The 19,579-nt window shown below is 42.9% G+C and overlaps 1 protein-coding gene across 1 annotated transcript; it reads right to left on the reverse strand.

Moving 5' to 3' along the window:
• Nucleotides 1-341: 341 nt before the first annotated feature.
• vcpip1 (valosin containing protein (p97)/p47 complex interacting protein 1) lies at nt 342-16,126 on the reverse strand. The gene is made up of 3 exons (XM_031749667.2): nt 12,765-16,126; nt 8,889-8,975; nt 342-7,190 (listed from the first exon to the last, which is right to left on the reverse strand). The coding sequence occupies exons 1-3, from the start codon at nt 15,412-15,414 to the stop codon at nt 6,394-6,396; spliced, it is 3,534 nt and encodes a 1,177-aa protein (XP_031605527.1). The 5' UTR covers nt 15,415-16,126; the 3' UTR covers nt 342-6,393.
• Nucleotides 16,127-19,579: the final 3,453 nt, after the last annotated feature.

Here is a 19,579-nt window from a genome sequence, read left to right on the forward strand (position 1 = left end):
CAAATTTTTCCAGAGGTGTGACTGGATCGTTTCATTTGTTGTTTCTGGCCATGTGTTTGACACCCCTGACAGTGAACCGTCTTTGAGTGACTGAAAGAAATGTTAAAGGTGTTTTCATCATAATCATAAAAGTTTAATTAACAAAAAGACATAAGATAAAAGAGATGCTGTTTGACATCTTTGAGGCTCTAAAACAGTTTTGCCTGCTCTCCTCTTACTTTTTTCTACAAACTGTTTTATGTTGACTGGACAACAGATAAAAATGATATCTGTACCATAAACAAACACCTTTTATTAAACAGACAAACAGAAAAATCTGTGAGTGACGACAAAATACGGAAACATGTGAAGGAAGTGATTTTATTGTCGGGGTTGGAAATTTATCACGCATGCAAACAGCGATGTCGAAGCCGTGTATCATCAATATTTTATTAGCAAACCAGAGAGAAGTTAACAAAAGAAATCATTACTGCAGGAACTGAACAATCTGTGTTTCTGTACAGATCCAAATATACTACAATATATACTATTATACAGGTGGGTTACAATTCATGTCATTAGTACAGCAGTCACAAAGAAAAACTTCAAGTCTGTTACAGCAGTGTCGTCTGATCTGAGCAAACTCTCCTGCTCCTGATTCGTGCTGCCGACCTGCTTCCTCTCTGACTGATGATGATGATGATGATTCGGCTAATACGGGCATGCTATGCTAACATTCCTGTTTTCCTCGAAGTGCTAAGCCTTACATTTGTTCATCTTAACGGCAAAAACAGAAGGACCGTAATTCTGAAACATACTTTTTTTCTTTTTTTTTTTTGCCAAACCAGAAAACAAAAAGGCCAAAAAAGTGAAAATATAAAGACTCGAGTTCAAATTAGAAACAGTCGAGATAAAAGAGACGCAGGTTAAAGCAAAAGAACCTAAGTGTAAAACATTTTATGCACAGTTTAAGGCCTGATGATTCATTACAAAAGCAACATGGAGAGGTGGAGAAACATCTGTGTTGGCAAAAACGCATGAGCGGAAACTGCCTCCCATGTTTGTGATGGAGCAGAGATCGGTGCCACTCGCAGGTGTCGTGTTTTACACTTCACACGGATTTAACAAACGCGTCAGTGAGATTTAGAGTTCAGAGCCATCTAGTTTGCTAATGCTAAGCTAACCAGCCGCTCAGGCGTGACAGGGATATCAATCTGAACAGTTCAGCAAAAACACAAAGTTTGCCTCCAGAACACAACGAAAAACATCTGCATATTTCTACAAAAGCATCGAATCAGACTGTGAGCATAAATGACCCAGTTTGTTTCTGTAAAAGTCAGATCGATGTTTGAAACTCTGATTTGATGAATCATGAAAAGAAGCTGCTGTTTTTCTCAAAAAGTCCCCCAAAAATCAACATGCAAATTAAAAGTACACAAACACCAAAATACTGTACACTATACACACCAATGTTCCTGTTAGAAAACACAATATTTAAAAGAAAAGAGCCAAACACTAGCTCTGTGCTGCAGATGCAACAGTTTAGAGTTCATACTGAACGTGGTCTTCCCGTCAAACAGTGAAGATGAACCTGAAAACTGACATCAGGATTTCAGGCAGCAGCGCCTCTGAATAAAAGTCCTAATTTTTAAACAAATCTCCAGCCAATCACATCGTGATTTTACAAATAATTCAGTACTACTACGAACCAAGAAAAGACTGAACCTCTGATGAAGATCAAAGCTGTACACAGGTTATGAAAACACCTTGAGTGTGTGGCAGATGTTTGTTCATACCTAAGAGCCCACAGATGATCTTGAACTTCTTGTTTTGGTGCTGAGCTGCACAAACCTTGCCACAGCTAACCTTGTTAGTTAGCTCTGTCAGTTAGCTGAGTGACTAGGTTTGTTACTATAACGACGCCAGCAAAAAACAACAACAAAAAGGCAAAACCCACCTCTGAACATCAAACACTGAAGAAACATACATGTGATGCCTCCCTTATAAAGCCTGTCCATGTGTGACAGTGGCAGCATTTGCATTAACGTGCTCCTCTGGCTTCAGCCTGCCTGCCAGATGCTGAAGAGTGAGCTCTAACATCTGGATCTGTTTCACTGTTTCATGCTGAAAGAGGGAAAAGTTTCCTTTGCAGCAGGAAGAGCAGACACTAACTGAAAGTAAAAACCAGAAGTCTGGAGGCCAACTTAGAGTTGTAAAACTCTTTCTGCAGTGTGTGAACAGCTCTGAACGCGTTCCTCATTAACTAAAACTAAGATCTGCATGTATAGTTGACAATAGCAGCTAGTGATTCACAACTAAGACGTCCATTTTCAGTAAAACCAAGCGCTCTGTGTGAACAATGAAAACATTTAAAAATGTCCAAAATGATCTTCATCAGGAACCTGTGATCCTGCTTCTCTGAGCTTATTCAACATTAAATCCAAGCAGCAGCTGCATAAAGAGCTTTATGTAATAATGATTTCATTTAGTGGTTTTCAAACTGTGAGGAGCGCTGGGCCTCATTAATGGAGTCACTGCAGGCGGAGCGTGGAGGTCCAGGGGAAGAACAGAAAGAAAATAAGCTCAATGAGATTATGCTTTAATAGAAATCCAGCTTTATTCTTTTTGACACTAACTGATAAAAATTGGCTTCTGAAGTGGGCGTGGCCAGAAAACAAGGAACAGGTCAGCGATGATGATACTTTTGGACATTTAGTGTCGGGCTGAACGTCTCTGAGGATTTGTCTTTCAGGTAATTCTGACAAAAACAGCAGCTTCTTGATGATTCATATAGAACGAGCAAACATGTGGGCAACAGTGTGAAAGTAACATTTAAAATGAGAATAGTCACATGCTGAGGGAACATGCTGCGACTCTAACCTGCCTGATGTTCCAGACGTAGCAAATAAAATGCATAAAAACTGATTTGACGCTTCTAAAGATGCCTTTTCTCCCTGCAGCGTTACAGGAATAAAGGAGCAGTTAAAGCCTCGGGGAAGTGAAAATAATAAACTCTTGTTCTCTAATCTGCTGTCGCCAAACTGAGGGAAGATTTAATTAAATCTCTCAGTTCCAGTTTGTGATTCGGTCTTACAGATGAGAGATGCACTGATTTACTGTGAACATAAAAACTAGCTGATGATCGGCTCGCTGACGGTCACTTTGTTTCCTATCGATCCTCCTTAATTTGTACAAGTGAATTCTTTCTCATTCAGAGAGTGAAAAACTGTAATATATGATTCCCAAAAGCTGGAATAATTTTTTAAAAACAATGACATTTTACTTTTTAAATGATTTCCACAATCAGTGCATCTCTATGAGACGCCTTCACTGACAGCAGGGCCACCTGGTGGTGACTCTGGAAGGTTCAGCTGAAATGTGTTGGTAGTGTTTAGACCTGGAAGTTCAGTTAAGATGTTTGCATAGGGACAGAAGCACAGAGGCCCACTGAGGACTTCCTCCTACCAAAAATTAGATCAATCACAAGAATTTAAACTCTTTGGCTGCGTTCCGCTTTTGAAAAGAGAAAAAAATGAAGCGAGAACCTAACCTTGAAGTAACAGAAAGTTAGGAAGGAGCAGAAGGTTCATCTTCAGAGCGAAGGAGGAGGAGAAGCCTCCTGAGGCCACACCAAAGCACCACTGAGACATGAATCCCACCTGAATGGAGCTTTAGGTTTTTTACTTTGATATTTGGGCCTTTTATGAAGTAACCTGATCAGCTGATGAGCACACGTTTTACTATTGGGATGTGAAGATCAACTTGTTCACAAATTTATTTTGAGAATATCTCCACAAGGAGGAGCCGTTTGCTTTAACCTGCACAAAGCTTCGCAGCTCACTAAGCTCATTTTGGATTTTCTAAAAATTCTAGAGGCTAAAGGTTTTTTGATTTCGCTGACATCGACTCCCATAATACTTTAACCGTGCTCCTGTGGCTAAGACTCATGGGAAAGGTAGTTGTTGAGCATAAGATAACAGTCCAGTGCAGAGTTATTTTACAGTGTTTTCAGGTGAACCGAGGAGAAGCATCGACCTCCAGGAAGTTAATAACTGCTGCACATTCAACATGGCACCACCTGCAGGCAAAAAATACAATTTCTCTTTGTTGCAGTGCGCTCAAGTTCATATTCATGCTCACATCTCAAGGCATTTCATCTTTTGCTTCATGATATTTACGTCCCTCTAAACCTCACACAAAAGTTTTTTCAGGTACTGATTTTAAGAGTTTTAATAACAAACACAAAATAGTCGACATCCAGAGCAGAGTGGATTGTAACATTTATGTTCAAACACATCACGTCGAGGCGGTCTTGGGAATTTTATAGTTAAAAATCATAAGTGCTTGTTGTTGACTAAATGTGCATCTCCAACACATCTTTGGCATTTTATTGCTACATTTACACAGATCCTCATGAATCTGCACCAGTGTTTGGAGATTAGATGAAACTTCTATTTAGGGGTTAAAAATGTAAAATATTTAACCCGGGATACATAAGGTGAAAAAAAATACAGCTGGAACAAATATGTGATAAATAAAGTAGTTCTTGTTTTTAACACGTAACACTTTTTGTCAAACCCACATTTACACACGAGGTGTCCACTGACGGTGAAGTGGGATACACAGGAACCCAAACTAAGATCTTTTAAGAAGCTCAACCAACCAGAAACATCCAGGCCTAAAGATAATGAAGCTAATGGCCACTCGAGCTTAGCCTTTACAGACTCCCAAGTTAAAATATTAAAAATTTGATGAACTGTAAACAATGTTAATTGTATGTAACTTATTCATTTGGATCCTGATAAAGCTTAAAGTTTGCATTATTGGGGGCGTGGCCCCTGACAGGTGGGTGGTGACACAGGCAGGTGTAGCTGTTAGCTGTTAGGCTTTACCTCAGCTAATCACAGTCACTGAACTGGACCTCTGGACTGTGTTTGTGCTGTTGGAGCATTTTGGGGAATTTTTTAATGATGTTTAAAATTGTGCCGAGCTGCCCAAACCATCTAAGAGACCGTTCCAGTATTTTATTCGTCTGTTGATTGGCAGTAATTACCAGACATCTGTGCCCGTGTGCAGCTTATGGATGCAGCTTTCTGCTCAACCTAACTACTGTTAGGTGGTAACTGAGCAATTCAGCTTCTCATTTAAATATGGTTACAGTCATTTCATGCTAAAAAAAGCCATAACAAGAGCACAAATACAACAAGGCCATCTTTTCCATATAATTAACCTAAAAAGCAAATGAAATGTCAAGTAAAAAACAAGCAAAACAGAACAAAAAACTGAAAGTGCAAAACACAACGGTCCAAACGGGATTTGGACCACTGAACAAATTCTACCAACAAACCTGCTTATGTGGACTTTGTAGGTCTCTCACAGTACATGTTCAATACTGCTACAGCCATCAAGGCACAGATATCAACAGACGCCTTATTACTGATGTTGAGGCGCAGGTGGCATCACACAAAACTGCAATATGTCACACGTGGAGATGAGAGCGCGCTGTAAATTTTCAGATACAACAAATAGAAACTGCAGTTAGTTTTCTGCCTGGAGGTTGTGAGGACCTTCATTCTGATTTTTCTAGAATATAAACCATTAAACTGGTGATGGTTAGAGGGGCAAAAAGGTAAAATAAAAATAAAATGTCATCAAGGAGGAATCAAACAATCACAGATCAGAGTTCTCCCTGCGGATCTCAGACAGACAAACGGATGGTGGAAAGCAGATTCTGTGTTGATGCGTACGGAGGCCGGTGCACTTTTCAGAGCGTGCACTTTGACCGAAGCATGTTTGCAGGACACGACACTGGTGGCGGCCAGCAACTCTCCTTCCTGGCGGCAGATTAAGACTTCTTCTTCTTCTATCTACAGGAATGCGTCTCACCGGATTTTCCTCCATGTTCACATCGAGAGGATTAGACGTCTGCAGGTGGGAACCACAGGCCTAACGACAGAATCCCGTCACCTTATGGACGACTCTGCGATATACTGTGAGACAGTTGTTCACGATACATCATCAACTGAAGAGAAAAACTTATTCTGGATTAATGTGGGGATCACATTGTTGTATTTATTAATTAATTAATATGTTAAATTTTCATAGAGTGGTGCTGACAGATGAGCTAAAGTGGATACAGTGTACACACACACGGCAACGGCTTCTGCAACAGATCTGTGAAATGGGTGAATCGATGATATATCGCCGACAGCGTGTCACAATATATCGCTTCATCGACGGCTGTCCCACCTGCAGTTCGCAGCGGCGAGGACGGTCGGCCCGCTCTTAGTCATGCAGTAAAGACAACGCAACACGATGAAGACCAAAGCTTGAGGATCCGACCTGAGGTGTTATGACCCACAGATGCCGGTCAGGCGGGTGCGGGGGTGGGGCGGTGCTGGGGCTCAGGCATGATCAGGAGTGATCCATGGGTTCGGTGGCGTTACTCTGCCCGGCGTCCTGGCTGTCCATCTCCTCCGGTTCCTCCACCTTCTGGTCAGGTTTGCTGGCTGCCGTCGTCCCTGCTGCAGCTGGCGGTTTGTGGTCAGCTGTAGACACCGACCGGTCCTCTCCTGCCTGGCTCCCGGTCGTTGGCTCCTGGGCAGCCCTACCTCCGGAGGCGGAGGCGGTGCTCTGCTGCTCTTTCAGGTGCCGCTCCATGGAGGCCTGGATGGAGGACACCATTTCCTGCAGCTTCCTTCGCTGCTGCTCCATCAGGCTGGGGTCGAGTCCACGGCCGTCCTTCATGGTGACGAAGCCCGGAGCCATGCGGACCAGCTCCCTGGTGGTGTCTTCAGGGATGTCCGACAGGTCTGGGGGTCCACGGGACACGCTGGCACTCAGGTCCACGCCGCTGCTGTGCTGTCGTGTGATAGGGCGGTGTTCTGGTGGTGAGGAGCCTCCGGCACTGCCCAGAGAGTGGCCTTTACCCTGAAAGGCTGTGACACTCTGCAGCTGCTCCTTTTTACGAACAACACCGCCGCTGCCCAGCCGCAGCACGCCATGGGAGGGACTGCCCTCTCTGCTGCCCCTACTGGACGCCTCAGAGCGTAGCTGCACCAGCGCCTCCTTCACCAGTTCTTCCACATCAGGCCCAACAGGGAAGTGACCGGCAGCGTCCACGCAGAGCTCTAAACGCTCCTCTGCTGCGTTATAAACAAAGGTTTTCCCTGTGAGGTGAGGCAGCGTGCAGTGCTTCCCGTCCATCAGGCCTGAAAGAGAGAGAGAGAGACATCATTCCCAGCTTTACTGGAGTAGCTTGACATGATTCCCAGTCTAAAATAATCCTTATTAATCTCATCCTGGGCCTTGGTCTGAAACAAGCCTTCAGCTCTGCCAACTCTGATTGGCTGCCCCTCACAAGAAAAGGTTTTAATCAATAGGTAAGAAACTTCTGTTCTCACAGTCAGACACAATTTATATAGAAAAAAAACCTGACCAGCAATTTATGGGAGACTTCTCAAATACTACAGATGACCAGTGTCCTCCTCCCTTCCCCCAAAGAGCCAATCAAGTGGAAACAGGAAACATATCTGTGAATAGTGTTGTTGCATTGATGCATGTGTATAGCCAAAGTTCACAAACATTTCAGCAGCTGTAATGTTGTGAAACTGTGTGTAAGTGCAGTCGGAGTAGAGCATGTGAGGGTTGTCAAACATTGGAAGTATTGTTTTAGATTTAATTTGTAATTTTGTTTTTCTTTAAGCTGTCCTATTATCAAACTTAGCTCATGTTTTTGGTTACGGGCTCTGAAACACTTGCAAAGATTCAAATGACCATATTAGCGCCATCACGCAGATCCAAGAGCAGAAAAACAGTGTTTGGAGAACTCTGCAGTCGGAGCGTTTGGCTCACAGTGAGTTTGTGGCTGACTCGACCATCCACCATTGTAACAATATACCTATGACAGGTAAACAAACAGAAGCACGATAGGTCAACTTTAATAACACAGCTGTTCTCCCTCCCTCAGGTGGGATGTACCAAATATAGCGACAAAGGCTCTTGGGTTTGCTTTCATTTATGCTCCAGTTTGCTCCAGAGCATCAGATAGAAACACAGCAACAGTCTGACAATCTGATAACAGGAAATAAGAAGTCACCATAAAGGATCCTGTGTTATTAGTTTTTGGGTTTGCAATAACTTACAATAAAGAATATGATAGATATAAACAAACTGATCCTTTAATCACACCAATCTGCTTTCAGAGATGTCTGAAGAGTCATGTGCATGCGACAAAAATCGATATACTTCAATCCCATGAAAAGACAAAACTAACTGAATCTAAATTTAAATGTAATCAAACTTAATCTGACTGTAAAATCTGACATGTATTCCTCTGTGCTGCAGAGCACCAGAGCTCAGCACACATCAGCGAGCCACTCCACGTTCCTTTATTTACCAAAACTCTGGGCACTATCATCTAATCAAAATCCTCTCCACATGTTTACAACAGACCCCGTTTTCTTCTCTGGGAGGGAGTTCCTGTAAGGCGTGTGCTGGGAACCCGGAATATGGCCGAAAATGTGGACCACTGGGAGAGCGCATTAATCATCAGGTCTGGGAAGAAACTTTGAGCATTGTGCATTTCATTTCCTGCAGCCTGGTGAATTTTATTCACTGAACTTTTCTGCTTCGGTTTATGGAGCAATGATGCTCTCAGGTGTCACCTGATCAGTCACGTGCTACACTTCTGCACATGTTTAAAATCTGTCTAACAGTTAGCAAAAAAGCCTTTAAAAAAGTAGCTCACATATGATAAGCTCCGGTTCACAGTGATGCAGACACACAAATGCACAGGTATAAATGCAAACAGCAGCATCTGCTCTGTGACACAGAGCCTACAGGGATTAAAGGCAGGACTCAGATCAGTCTCAGCGTAAGTGCACGCTGCACGAGTGAAGCAAACTTACCCATGTCTTTCTTAACGATGTTGTAGAAGACGCCGCCCTGCTGGAATAAGTGTGGCAGCTTCTTTGCGTACGACCAAACATCCTCACCTGAACAAAGACAAACATTTTAAAAAGGATCCAACGAATGAGACGAGGTTCTAAACACAACACAAGGTTGATATGTGTCTGCGTGACCAGGACGCTACACAGGGCAGGTCCTACAGGCCGTAGCAGCACAATGTAGGACCACAGAAGTCCTCAGTGTCAGTGTTAAGTGCAGAGGTCCCAGCTTTGGCAGGAACGTGAGCGGTCAGAGCAGCACAAAAATAAACACAGAGACCGAAACCACAAATTTGAATGTAAGACACAAGAGTGGAAATACAGTTTGTTCTTCTTTGACCTCTCCATTGTTTGGCTTACAGTGAAGCCGCTGATATGTAAAAAATATATTTAAAACCGAAAGCAGTGGTGGACAAACCTACGAAAAGTTTCTTGATAAAGGTGTGACATCACATTTATTTCTACATGATAAATATGAAGCTACATGCAGCAGCTATCGTCAGTCATTTATAGATACGAAACCTCTGTGGTTCCAGTATGTTTGGTTTTACACTTGGTGAAGCTCACACCAGATACAACTTTACAACAACTACAGCTTTAATGCTGATGGCACCTGAATAAAGCCAGGCTAGCGATTCCCCCTCGTTTTAACCTTGCACTGCTACTCATGCTGCTGCTACTTTGTAGGAACGTTCACATTTTTATATTCTACATTTTATCTACATTTACTAATAAATTTCATTGTCCTTTAGCTGCTTCATATTCAGTCTGAACAGCTTGGACAGAAAATATCAAACTACTTTTACTCTCCTGTTTTGATTAAAAGTATCTATCTCATCTGAGACATAAGCCCTTTTTTAAATTACAATAAAAGTCAGATAAGCCAATTATTAAATGTCTAGTCTGTCACCGATCATTGTCTCCATTAATTCCTAAATCCAGTCTAGTGGAATGTGTCTATGTGGGTTTTTCTGCTGAGAAAACCTAAAATGGTTAATTAATGACTTGATTAGTTTCAGGCAAATTTTTTAAAGTGAACCAAGAATAAATTGGCTAAAGTAAAAATAAAAACTAGACTTTGCATTAAAGCTACTGCAAACAATATTTTTTTACTTTATTTTTCAACACAACCAGCCTGAGGAACATTTGCTACATCTGTTTAATGAGTCTGGGACATGAATGTGTATGAAGTGTGTTAACTTTTAAAATTTTGCACCTGACAAAGCCTCCAAATATATAAGAACACAACTAAAACTACCACCAAAACTCAAGAAAACTAAACTGAAAGTCATCATTTCCAACCAATAAAAACTGAAAGTGAAACGAGCAAACTCATTTCTGGGGACTAAACTAAAAAGAAAACTTAAGCGTAAAATGAAATAAAATCTGGTTTAAGGTCAATTTTTAGTTGGTCTATAAAACACACCACTGTCAATAAATAAAGGTGATAAAAACATATTCAGGTGTTTATTTAGCCTCAAATATCCTGTCAGTAAAACAGGGACTTCCACACGGCGCTCCCTGATGCACTGAGTCCATTTTAAAGTGCGTGACGGTGCATTTCCTTTTGTTTGTGTGTTTACATGTACAACACGTCGCACATATTCAGCTACAGGTCTGCTACACTCAGTGATGAGCACACACATTCGGCTGTGTGAACTCTGAGCTCTGGGTTGGAGACACTGTCTGGTGAGCGGATGCTTTGTTTTATCCTGGCCGGGGCCGGGCGGGGGGATTATTGAACACGAGCTCAGAGCTGACAGGAAGTGCAGCGTCAGGCCTGCGGAGCACTCGGAGCGCAGCCGAAACCTTCCTGAATATCGACAGATGCTGTGTGTGTGTCACACGGCCCGATCTGTTTATCCTAATGCAGTTGTGACCTTTGACCTGATTGGCAGGTGAGACGGGGAGAGCTCGAGATGCCCGAGTCAGCAGATTCTCAAACTCACACACAAAAACAAGTCTTTTGTTTGCTCATGGCAGCTGATCAGAAACCTGGGAGCTCAATCAGCTGCTGAGAGTAAATGGCAGTTTTTTGATCACCTGCCTGCTCCAGCCAATCAGAAACCAGCAGGCATGTGCGCTGCACACCTGGAGTTGTTCTCTATATTCACACACACAGACACAAACACACTTCAGCTTACTGTGCAGTCTTAAGCAAGCAGCAGCATCAGTGTAAGAACCCATGATGATCCACCATCATCACATCACATTCAATAACATGAGTAAACACAGAAAACAAAGACGTCCCCATGCTGGAGAAACTGGAACAGGAGACTTTAGATGTTTACTGTAGAAATCATGATCATCCTGATCGATTATTAATCAATAAAATAAACTGCTGTGTGATATTAACATGACAGTACTCTCTATAAACACACCGTCAGCTCCAGCACAGTGAGATCAGGTCGTTAATGATTTTGTTTTGTATCGTCAGGAGCTCAACCTGTGAACAAACATCGAATATATAGATGCTGATTTTAATGAAAATATAAACGAGAGGTGAAATTAATGAAAGGGCAGACAGTAGAATGAGTTCAATCATTATCTTTGAATGATTAATGATCAAAAGTTGAGCTTTCAAGCAAACTGAAGCACCAGCACATCTGTCACATTTGAGGAAATGTTATTTTTTCCATACCAGGCTTTTTCTGCATATACTAAAAAAAAATAAAATATGGCACCAATCGAAGATGGCCTTCTAACCCAAGGAAAATCACCAAGAAAGAAGATATTAAAACATACGTCAGGTTTAATTTTACTCAAGGTTGAAGACATTTTTTCTAATAAAATGGCCAAAAATAAAGACTTAAAGTCAATCGACACATTCTTTGCCTCAACTACAGTCATGGATATTTTCACCCCCAGAAGCCAGGACATATCCTGTCCATAAATAAAACCATAATGGTTATATTTTATCCTGCTTTTATTAAGTCTAGTTGAAACTTTGTGCTGCTTTGTATATTTACCTGTAAATAACAGAAACTCACTGGTGAGTCACAGATTAACCCTGTACAGTAAAAAGTAACAGCAGACCCAAGAGAAAGCCAAATGACTGATTCAGGTTATTATACCCGAAATACAAGAGGGTGTTTTCCTTCAGCTTTATTGTAGATAATAATGTTTCTAAAATCAAACTAAGAAGTTAATTATTAACATAAGAAAGCAGCAGCAGTCACTTGGCTCGGCTAAACCTGACGAGCGGTGCAGCGTTTGCACAGTGAGTTTCAGTTTCTTCAGGACAAAGGGTTTTAGCTCCTCAAGTGCAGAACAACACAGGAGAAAAATAGTTTTCTCTTGGCAGCCTTCAATCAGATCAACAAGCTTTTATATCTTAGATCACATGTGACAAAATCAAAGCCTGAGGACCAAATCTGGCCCTTTGCAAAATTTAATCCAGCACGGATTTCACTTGATAAAGCAGACGATTTCAAGACAGGCCCACTATCTGCAGAAAACGGAGACAATCACTGATTTCAAAGAACATAATTGGTGTCTCGGCTGTGATATTTGAATCCACACACCAGCAAAGAATGGAGGATACAGAGCATCTTTAACCTGAAAAGAAGCTGCAGCTACAGAACGATAACTTTCCTCTAGTGACATCTCAAAGTGACACAGCTTGTTTTCAAGTGCAGCCAGTTTCACTTCAGAAGGCCGTACGGTACAGGTAAGCTGTGCGATCAAAGATCTTGTACTCTGCTTTATATCAGGATGGATCTGATTCTCTGAAATATCCTAAACTTACACTACTCAGTCTTGTGGCACAGGTTGTTGTGATAATACATTACTTTGCTTCACTCACTAATTTACTTGGTACCTTACATGTGACCTTACCCATTAACGTTGCTAGGAGACAGAGGGAGGACATCTCAAGGTCGATGCTGTCCTGGAGTTCCCGGTTGCTCATTCTTCCGGGCGTCACGGCGTCCTCGCTCTTCACTGAATGCAGGGCGGAGTGCGAGCTGGAGGCTCGGGGGATGGAGGCTGCAGGGCTCTTGTCCTCTGGGCCTTTCAGGATCTCCACAGTCACCCTGTCACCATGCTGCAGCGCCACTGGCTCGTTTTCCTCACCATCTTTTGGTGGGACCAACTCTTTAGGTGGGAAACCGTAGCGGATGCATTGCTGCGCCGGCGACACACTGAACTGGTTGCTGATGCTCCTCTGCAGCTCAGAGAAAGTCGTGTGGGCCTGCAGAGTCAGCATGGCCTGTCTGCCGTCACTCGTAGTCACACGAATCTTTTTCTCCTTATTGGATGAAGATGGGGAGGAGGACTTGGTGGGTGTGGCTGGAGCTGAAGAGGAGGAGGTTTCCGGAGAGCCTCCAGGTGAAGAAGTCCGGCCCTGGCCTTTCTGCTCCTGCTTCAGTTTGTCAGTCCGACGCTTCTGGGTGACGAAGGCCTGCTCACTGATGCTCTGTTGGATGCTGCGCTCTGCTCGGCTCATTGTTAGCTCCTCCTTGTGCAGCGTCTTTGCTTTCTGTCCCGTCAGGATGATCTTCGTGGGCGGCTGGGGGTCCGCCGGCTGCTGAGCCTCGGTGGCATCAGTGAGGCGCTGGACATGAGCCCCGTCGATGGACACGGGGTTGTATTCGTCTGGGTTCTTCTTGGCCGTGTGATGGAGGATAGTGTTGACCACTTTCTGCACCAGGATCTCGCTGCCGAACTCACCCGGGAAGTGCTTTGTGACGAGCTTCATGGCCACATCGTACACGTTGCTGTTCAACGACGGGTCAGTCTCATACTGGAACCAGTACACTGTCTCTCGCACCACCCGACCCCCCCACTCCAGCGTGATGGGGAAGGCCTCGGGGAGGTTGTCATACTCCTTCCCCTCCCAGTAGTGTTTGAAGCCACACCCACACTTCCCTCCTTGGGAGCGGGTGTTGGTTCTGTCCCCATCCAAATAAACCACCGAGCCGTTTCCATGGATGTGGCGGACTGACGTGCCGTGACACCAGTTGCAGGTATTGAGGGAGCTCAGTTTGTAGTCTGGGAGGAGGACGTCCCTCTGGGGGTCGTAAGAGCAGACCACGTTGTTGAGGGGGAAACTGTAGTTCTTATCCGGCCGCAGCTGGCCGTGTGTGGATTTGGCTAAGTTGTAGAGCTTACCGCCGGGAATCAGCCACTCCGGTGGGATGTGGAGCTCAGAAAGGGCGCCACAGATCAGGCAGCGATGCAACCGATTTTCCATCACTGACTTCTTTGCTGCCTCTGTGACCTCCTCTGGCTGGATGCCAATCACGCCAGTCCTCCTGTAGACATACTGGTGCACGTCAGCCACCAGCGACGGGTGGATGCTGTGCTTCTCCATGAATACCTCCTCCATGGCGTTAACCAGCCTCATCAGATATTTATCTTGCAGGCTACGATCTCCGCCAATCACGCAGCTCCCATCCGGTTCTAACTTGATGTACTTCTTGATGAGCTCCTGAGGGACGCCCCAGGCCTTTGGCAGCAGACGGGGTGGCAGCTTTGGCAGTACCGTGTTCTTGATTCCCACCAGAGGGATGTAGTGGTTCCTGCTGGAGCTGCTCCAGGCAATACAGATGGGTTTGTTCAGCTTCCCATCTTTCCCCTTGCACTGCTCCTCCGGCACCAGTCCAGGCAGGAAGGTGGCAGAATAGTCCCCGGAGCTCCTCATCCCACTCAGGGAGTCCAGGAGAATTATGGGTCGGTGGAGGACGTTGGCTAAGCCAAATATGTGGATGTTGCGTAGTCCAAGGGGTACGCCTTCTGGTGGGATGAAAAGGGGGTCACACTCGTTGATGATGTCCTCCCACTCTGCAGCATCTATAAAGTCCTGAAAAAGCGCCTTGTAGCGTTCCAGATTCTGCTTGAAGTTCTGTTTGAGGTTTTCTCTGAGGGCATGCCAGAACAGTTCTCTCCCCACCAGAGCTCTGGACACGGCGTGGACCAGGCAGTGCCCGTCTCCGTCCACATGCACCGGGATGAGACACTCTCTGTTGCCGTTGGCTTTCTTCACCTCCTCCAGAGTGTCGTGGAGGTATATAAGGCTCCCTGACCTATCTTTGCCATAGCCTATGGTGGAAACATGGTCCGGCTCAATGAGAAAAGCTCTGTCTCCCAGGATGGAACAGTCAAACATCTCCCCTTGGTTCATCTCCCTCAGAAGCTTGGCTTTGCCGGTTTGTTTGTCCATGCCATACCTGGTGAGCACGGGCGACAACAGCTTGCAGTGGTAATTGGAAAGCCCCATCACTTTCACCAACTCGGTCCCCTTCTTCGGGGCCCCGGTGACGCCGAGCAGGGCGTTTCTGAGCAGATTGTGAAGCACGACATCGGGGTCGGTGACTTCCTCAACGTTCAGCAGGTTCTTCTGCTCGTGGCGCTGACCACACTCGGTACACTCGATGCTAACGGAGCCGTAAGCAGGAAAGAAAAGCCTCGCCTGACATTTCGGGTCTGGGCAGGTACCAGACAAAATACGCTTGTCTTTTTTCTTTGAGCTCTGCAGCAGCGACATTTTGGCTGAAAAAAGGCTGACGCTGTGTGTCAGCTTCACAAAACCATGATATTCACACTCCGGCGAGGCTGTCAGGCGAGCTTTGACTCCGCTAACGACAGTTATTTGACAAAATAACACAAGAACAACACGGAAGCGGCTGTTTTTTCCTTTAGCTGTTCGCCGTTGCTAGACGTACATACGTAATGACGTCAGATACTGGGATTTGTAGTTTTTTTCTCTTTAACTATGTTTAAACAATTACGCACCAGTATCAAAATGACTGCATTTTTATCTTTTCCCTGTTCGAACATTAGCTGGAAACGCGAGAAACTCAAACAGTAAAACGCGTATGTCTGGTTAAGTCATGTACATTTACAACCTTAAACCTGGGTTAACTGCATTTACCAGAATGCAACGCGTCACAGTGACGTGTGTTGTGTAAGGAAGTCAATTCGGAAGAATCATGTCAATTTGGACTGACTGGCTTTGCTTTTCTTCTTGTAACGTATAGTTTTGGTCCCCCCAAATCCAGTGAAATACAGTTTTCACTTACGTTGTTTATAGACTTTTATTGTGCCCAGTGGTTTGCACGATCTGGGGTACAAAGCCAACAGAGTTTGGATTAAAGACACTGACAACACGAGTTTACCGGTTAGCTTAGCCGTTAGCCATCTGGGATAATTAGCAGGGTGCCGAGCAGGGCTCGCATTGAATATTTATCATTCCATTTAAATGTCGTTGCTGTAACCAGCGGTAACTGGATCTGGGACGTTTAGAGAAACCGGCCGTCGCCGAACTCCATTTAGAAATATGTGGATTTAAGTTTCCTTGTGCGCCGGTCAATACACTGAATTCACAGAGCTATATTAAATGCTTTGTACACATTTTAAGCTAGTTGTGATCAATGCGTCTTAAATGCGATGCATCAAAATGCACTTTATTTTGGGACTATTTTAGGGGGAACGAACACAGGCTTGATGCTGCCGCCTGCTGTGACTCTCTGGCAGGTGACTCAGGGAACAATGACATAATGGTTTTGGAGCAGTGACCAAGCAAAACAGGACCCTCTGAACACTGAAAGGACAGAAACACAGTCCATCTTCTGAATGCTAACTGTAATGTTTAATAAGACTTAAATAAGATGTCTCAGTGTCACGTTAAGCACAAATGATTAAAATGCCCGTAGATGTTCACAAAATCACCAGTAGAGATGATGCATTACAGTGTAGCTCTGGAAGGTAAGGAGCTTTGCATTGTAAATGAGTTGTAAAGTATGTTTAACTCAAGTATATCAGAGTCTAGCTCAACCCCCCAAACAAAAAACATAATGTTGAGCTTTGGAGCTCTGAGATGCCTGATTTCTAAATAAGGTTGCATGAACTTGCTGCACTCCTGTAAATGAATCTATTAAACCAGAGTGACTGTGAGATTGGACCCAGGGACGCGGCTAGAAGGGACTGGGAGAGCTTTGCAGGTGAACCACAGTTGGACAAATTGCTGTTACTGAGGGGAAGCAAATACTAATATAGCGTGCTAATAATAAAAAAAATTCTATATGTCCAATTTGAAGGCACATCTTAAGGTGGCTTATGAAAAACCAGATCTGTGATCCTGTTTAAGCCAGTGTGACATATTTTTATTTGTCTTTCCTGTGTGCATTTTGTTGTGCTGCCTTCTGGTCTTTTCCTCACAACACAAAGCACCTTGAGGTGACTGTTGGTGTCAGTTGGTGCTATATCAATAAAGCTGAATTGAATTGAATTGTGCTGCATCTATCAATGTGACCTGCCCAGGGGCTTCTAATGTAAATAGCAGTTTACTTAATATTTTTTATATTGAGGTCCAGTAGGTACCATTCTTGTTAAATAAACAACCCGAACCAGTGTAAACACTCGTCCACCCTTTGTAAAGCAAATAAAACAGAAGCTTTGCAAGTTGTTGTAGTGCCTGCAATACTATTTGTAGTATTACATTGTACTATATTCGTATTACTACTCTCTCCCACAATCTTGTACAGTCTTATTTTTTCCTTCTTCTTTAGCACAGAGTATGTTGAAAGATCTCTTGAGTGGGGTACCATGCACACATTCAAAGAAGTGGGCCAGTTTGAATGCTTTTGTGTGACATCAGGAGAAAATATCCAGTGTGAAACTTGCCTTGAACGGGTTCATCTGTTTTCAGGTCACAGTAGATTGTGGGCCATGTAAGAGCTTGAGTAGCTTCTGCAACAAAAAGTGAGAGAAAGGTCATTTTGACTTATGCTAATTGTATAAAGTGTGATTTTGGTACTAAAGCGAAGGCGTCTCTTTGTGATCATCTGCACACCAAAAAACCTCTGAAATAAAATTTTCACACCATCTTTTGGCAGTAAATTATTCTTTGCTTTAAAAATGCTGCAGAAACAGTTTTATTTTTGTGAATTAGCAGAGGCACTCCCCCTGGGACTGTATGAGGATGAGCGCCCAACTCTGTGGTGACCCCTTGTGGCAAGGGCTGAGAGTAGCTCCTTTTTTTTTTATTGCGCGGCATGATTGAATACGGTTTTGTTGTTTTGCTTTTACTGTCAGACGTAACAGAAACCTGACACCATTTTCTGTGTTGCTGCTGTCCAGCCTGGCATTGGATGTGGATTTAAGACTGCTAAATGTATTTTTCTGAGAAACAGGACACTGACAAGTGTCAGTATGTATTTATTAATCTCATTCAGTAAAAAACAAACAAAAACACAAAGATATGTTTGAAATTCTGTGAGATCCTCTACATGCCAAATAACTTTGTCAAATGAGAAGTGTTCCTATTTATGTAAAACATTTGTACATGACAATAAATTTTATATATGAGTAAAGACAAATAAGTCCTCTACGTACAAAAACCAGAACAAGACCAAATCTTTTTTCTTTGGTTTCAACAGTTCTGATCACAGATGACTGAATCTTTTTAAAATGCTATAAATCCAGCTTTGGCAAAGAAATGTCACCTTACTAATTACTGTAACTACTCAAAAAAAAAAAAAAAGAAAAGAAAGAAAAAAAGACCAACACAGAGCACCATTATATAATTATATAATTCATCTTTGTTGTTCATAGGAAAGCCCTTTGATTTTTTACTTAGTTCTTTTGAATAACCACATGATGGCGGTCTTATCCTTTTCGTTTTTAATCTCAGCACGAGCAGCAAACTCAAATCCACAAAACTTGTGATCATATGTTTGTTTCAAACAAACCACAGAGACCTTATTCAAACTTTTATTTACTGTGGTAAGAAAGAAGGGAAACAAACTGCCAGACAAATGTGGAAATACAGCAACACCTTCAGAGACGTTACTTAAGTTTAAAGCAAAAAAGGAGACACTGAGGTTTTAAAATCTTTAGTTGTTAATATTTTCACAGGGTACAAAGTCATGAAGACACTGTTTGCAAATGTAACATAATTCTGAAATTGACCAAACTATTAATTAAAACATTAAAATATGAACAAAGTTATCAGTAAGCTTTAAATGAGCCCATAACCTGCTGTATTTGTTTATGTTTTGAATTAACAAAACTAAAAGGGACCAATAAAAATATTCTTTTAGATGATAAAAGCTTTTACCAAAAGAAATGAATATAAACTTCAGCCCAAACATTCAGACTGCACAACAAGATTTTAAGTTTTTTTATTAAAAATAAAATAGTTAGATCTGTTTAAGAGTAAATTTACATATAAACATAAGATACACTGAATTATAATGAAAAACGGGCAATACACGATTATTAAAGGCCTTTATAAAAACATTATTCACTGTTTTCACTGTTTACTTGAACACACAGAACAGAGCCTTTGGTAATTTTATTTGTACCAGCAGTCAGGATTAATAAAAGATGCATACACAGTATTTCCACTCACAGGTAAATATTTGTACGCAGACTGACTATTTTTTCTCATAAGTACACACTGTGTGAGTGTTGCGAGTTTAAAAACACTCCGTCTCCTCACCTGTAGTCACACAGAGGCCTCTTCTGTGAAAGCCCATTTGAAATGGTGCTTATAATTAGCAAATACACTAAAGTGTGCTCAAGTGCACAATTACCTCTCCGGCTTTGCAACAACATCACTGATGGGCCTCTTTATAACTTTTATTTTATTTTGGAACCACAGTGTGGATTTCCAAAAGATCGGCTGCTTTGGCTTCAAATTAAAAGTA

The sequence above is a fragment of the Oreochromis aureus genome, linkage group 18, assembly GCF_013358895.1.
Source record: "Oreochromis aureus strain Israel breed Guangdong linkage group 18, ZZ_aureus, whole genome shotgun sequence".
Taxonomy (NCBI): domain Eukaryota; kingdom Metazoa; phylum Chordata; class Actinopteri; order Cichliformes; family Cichlidae; genus Oreochromis; species Oreochromis aureus.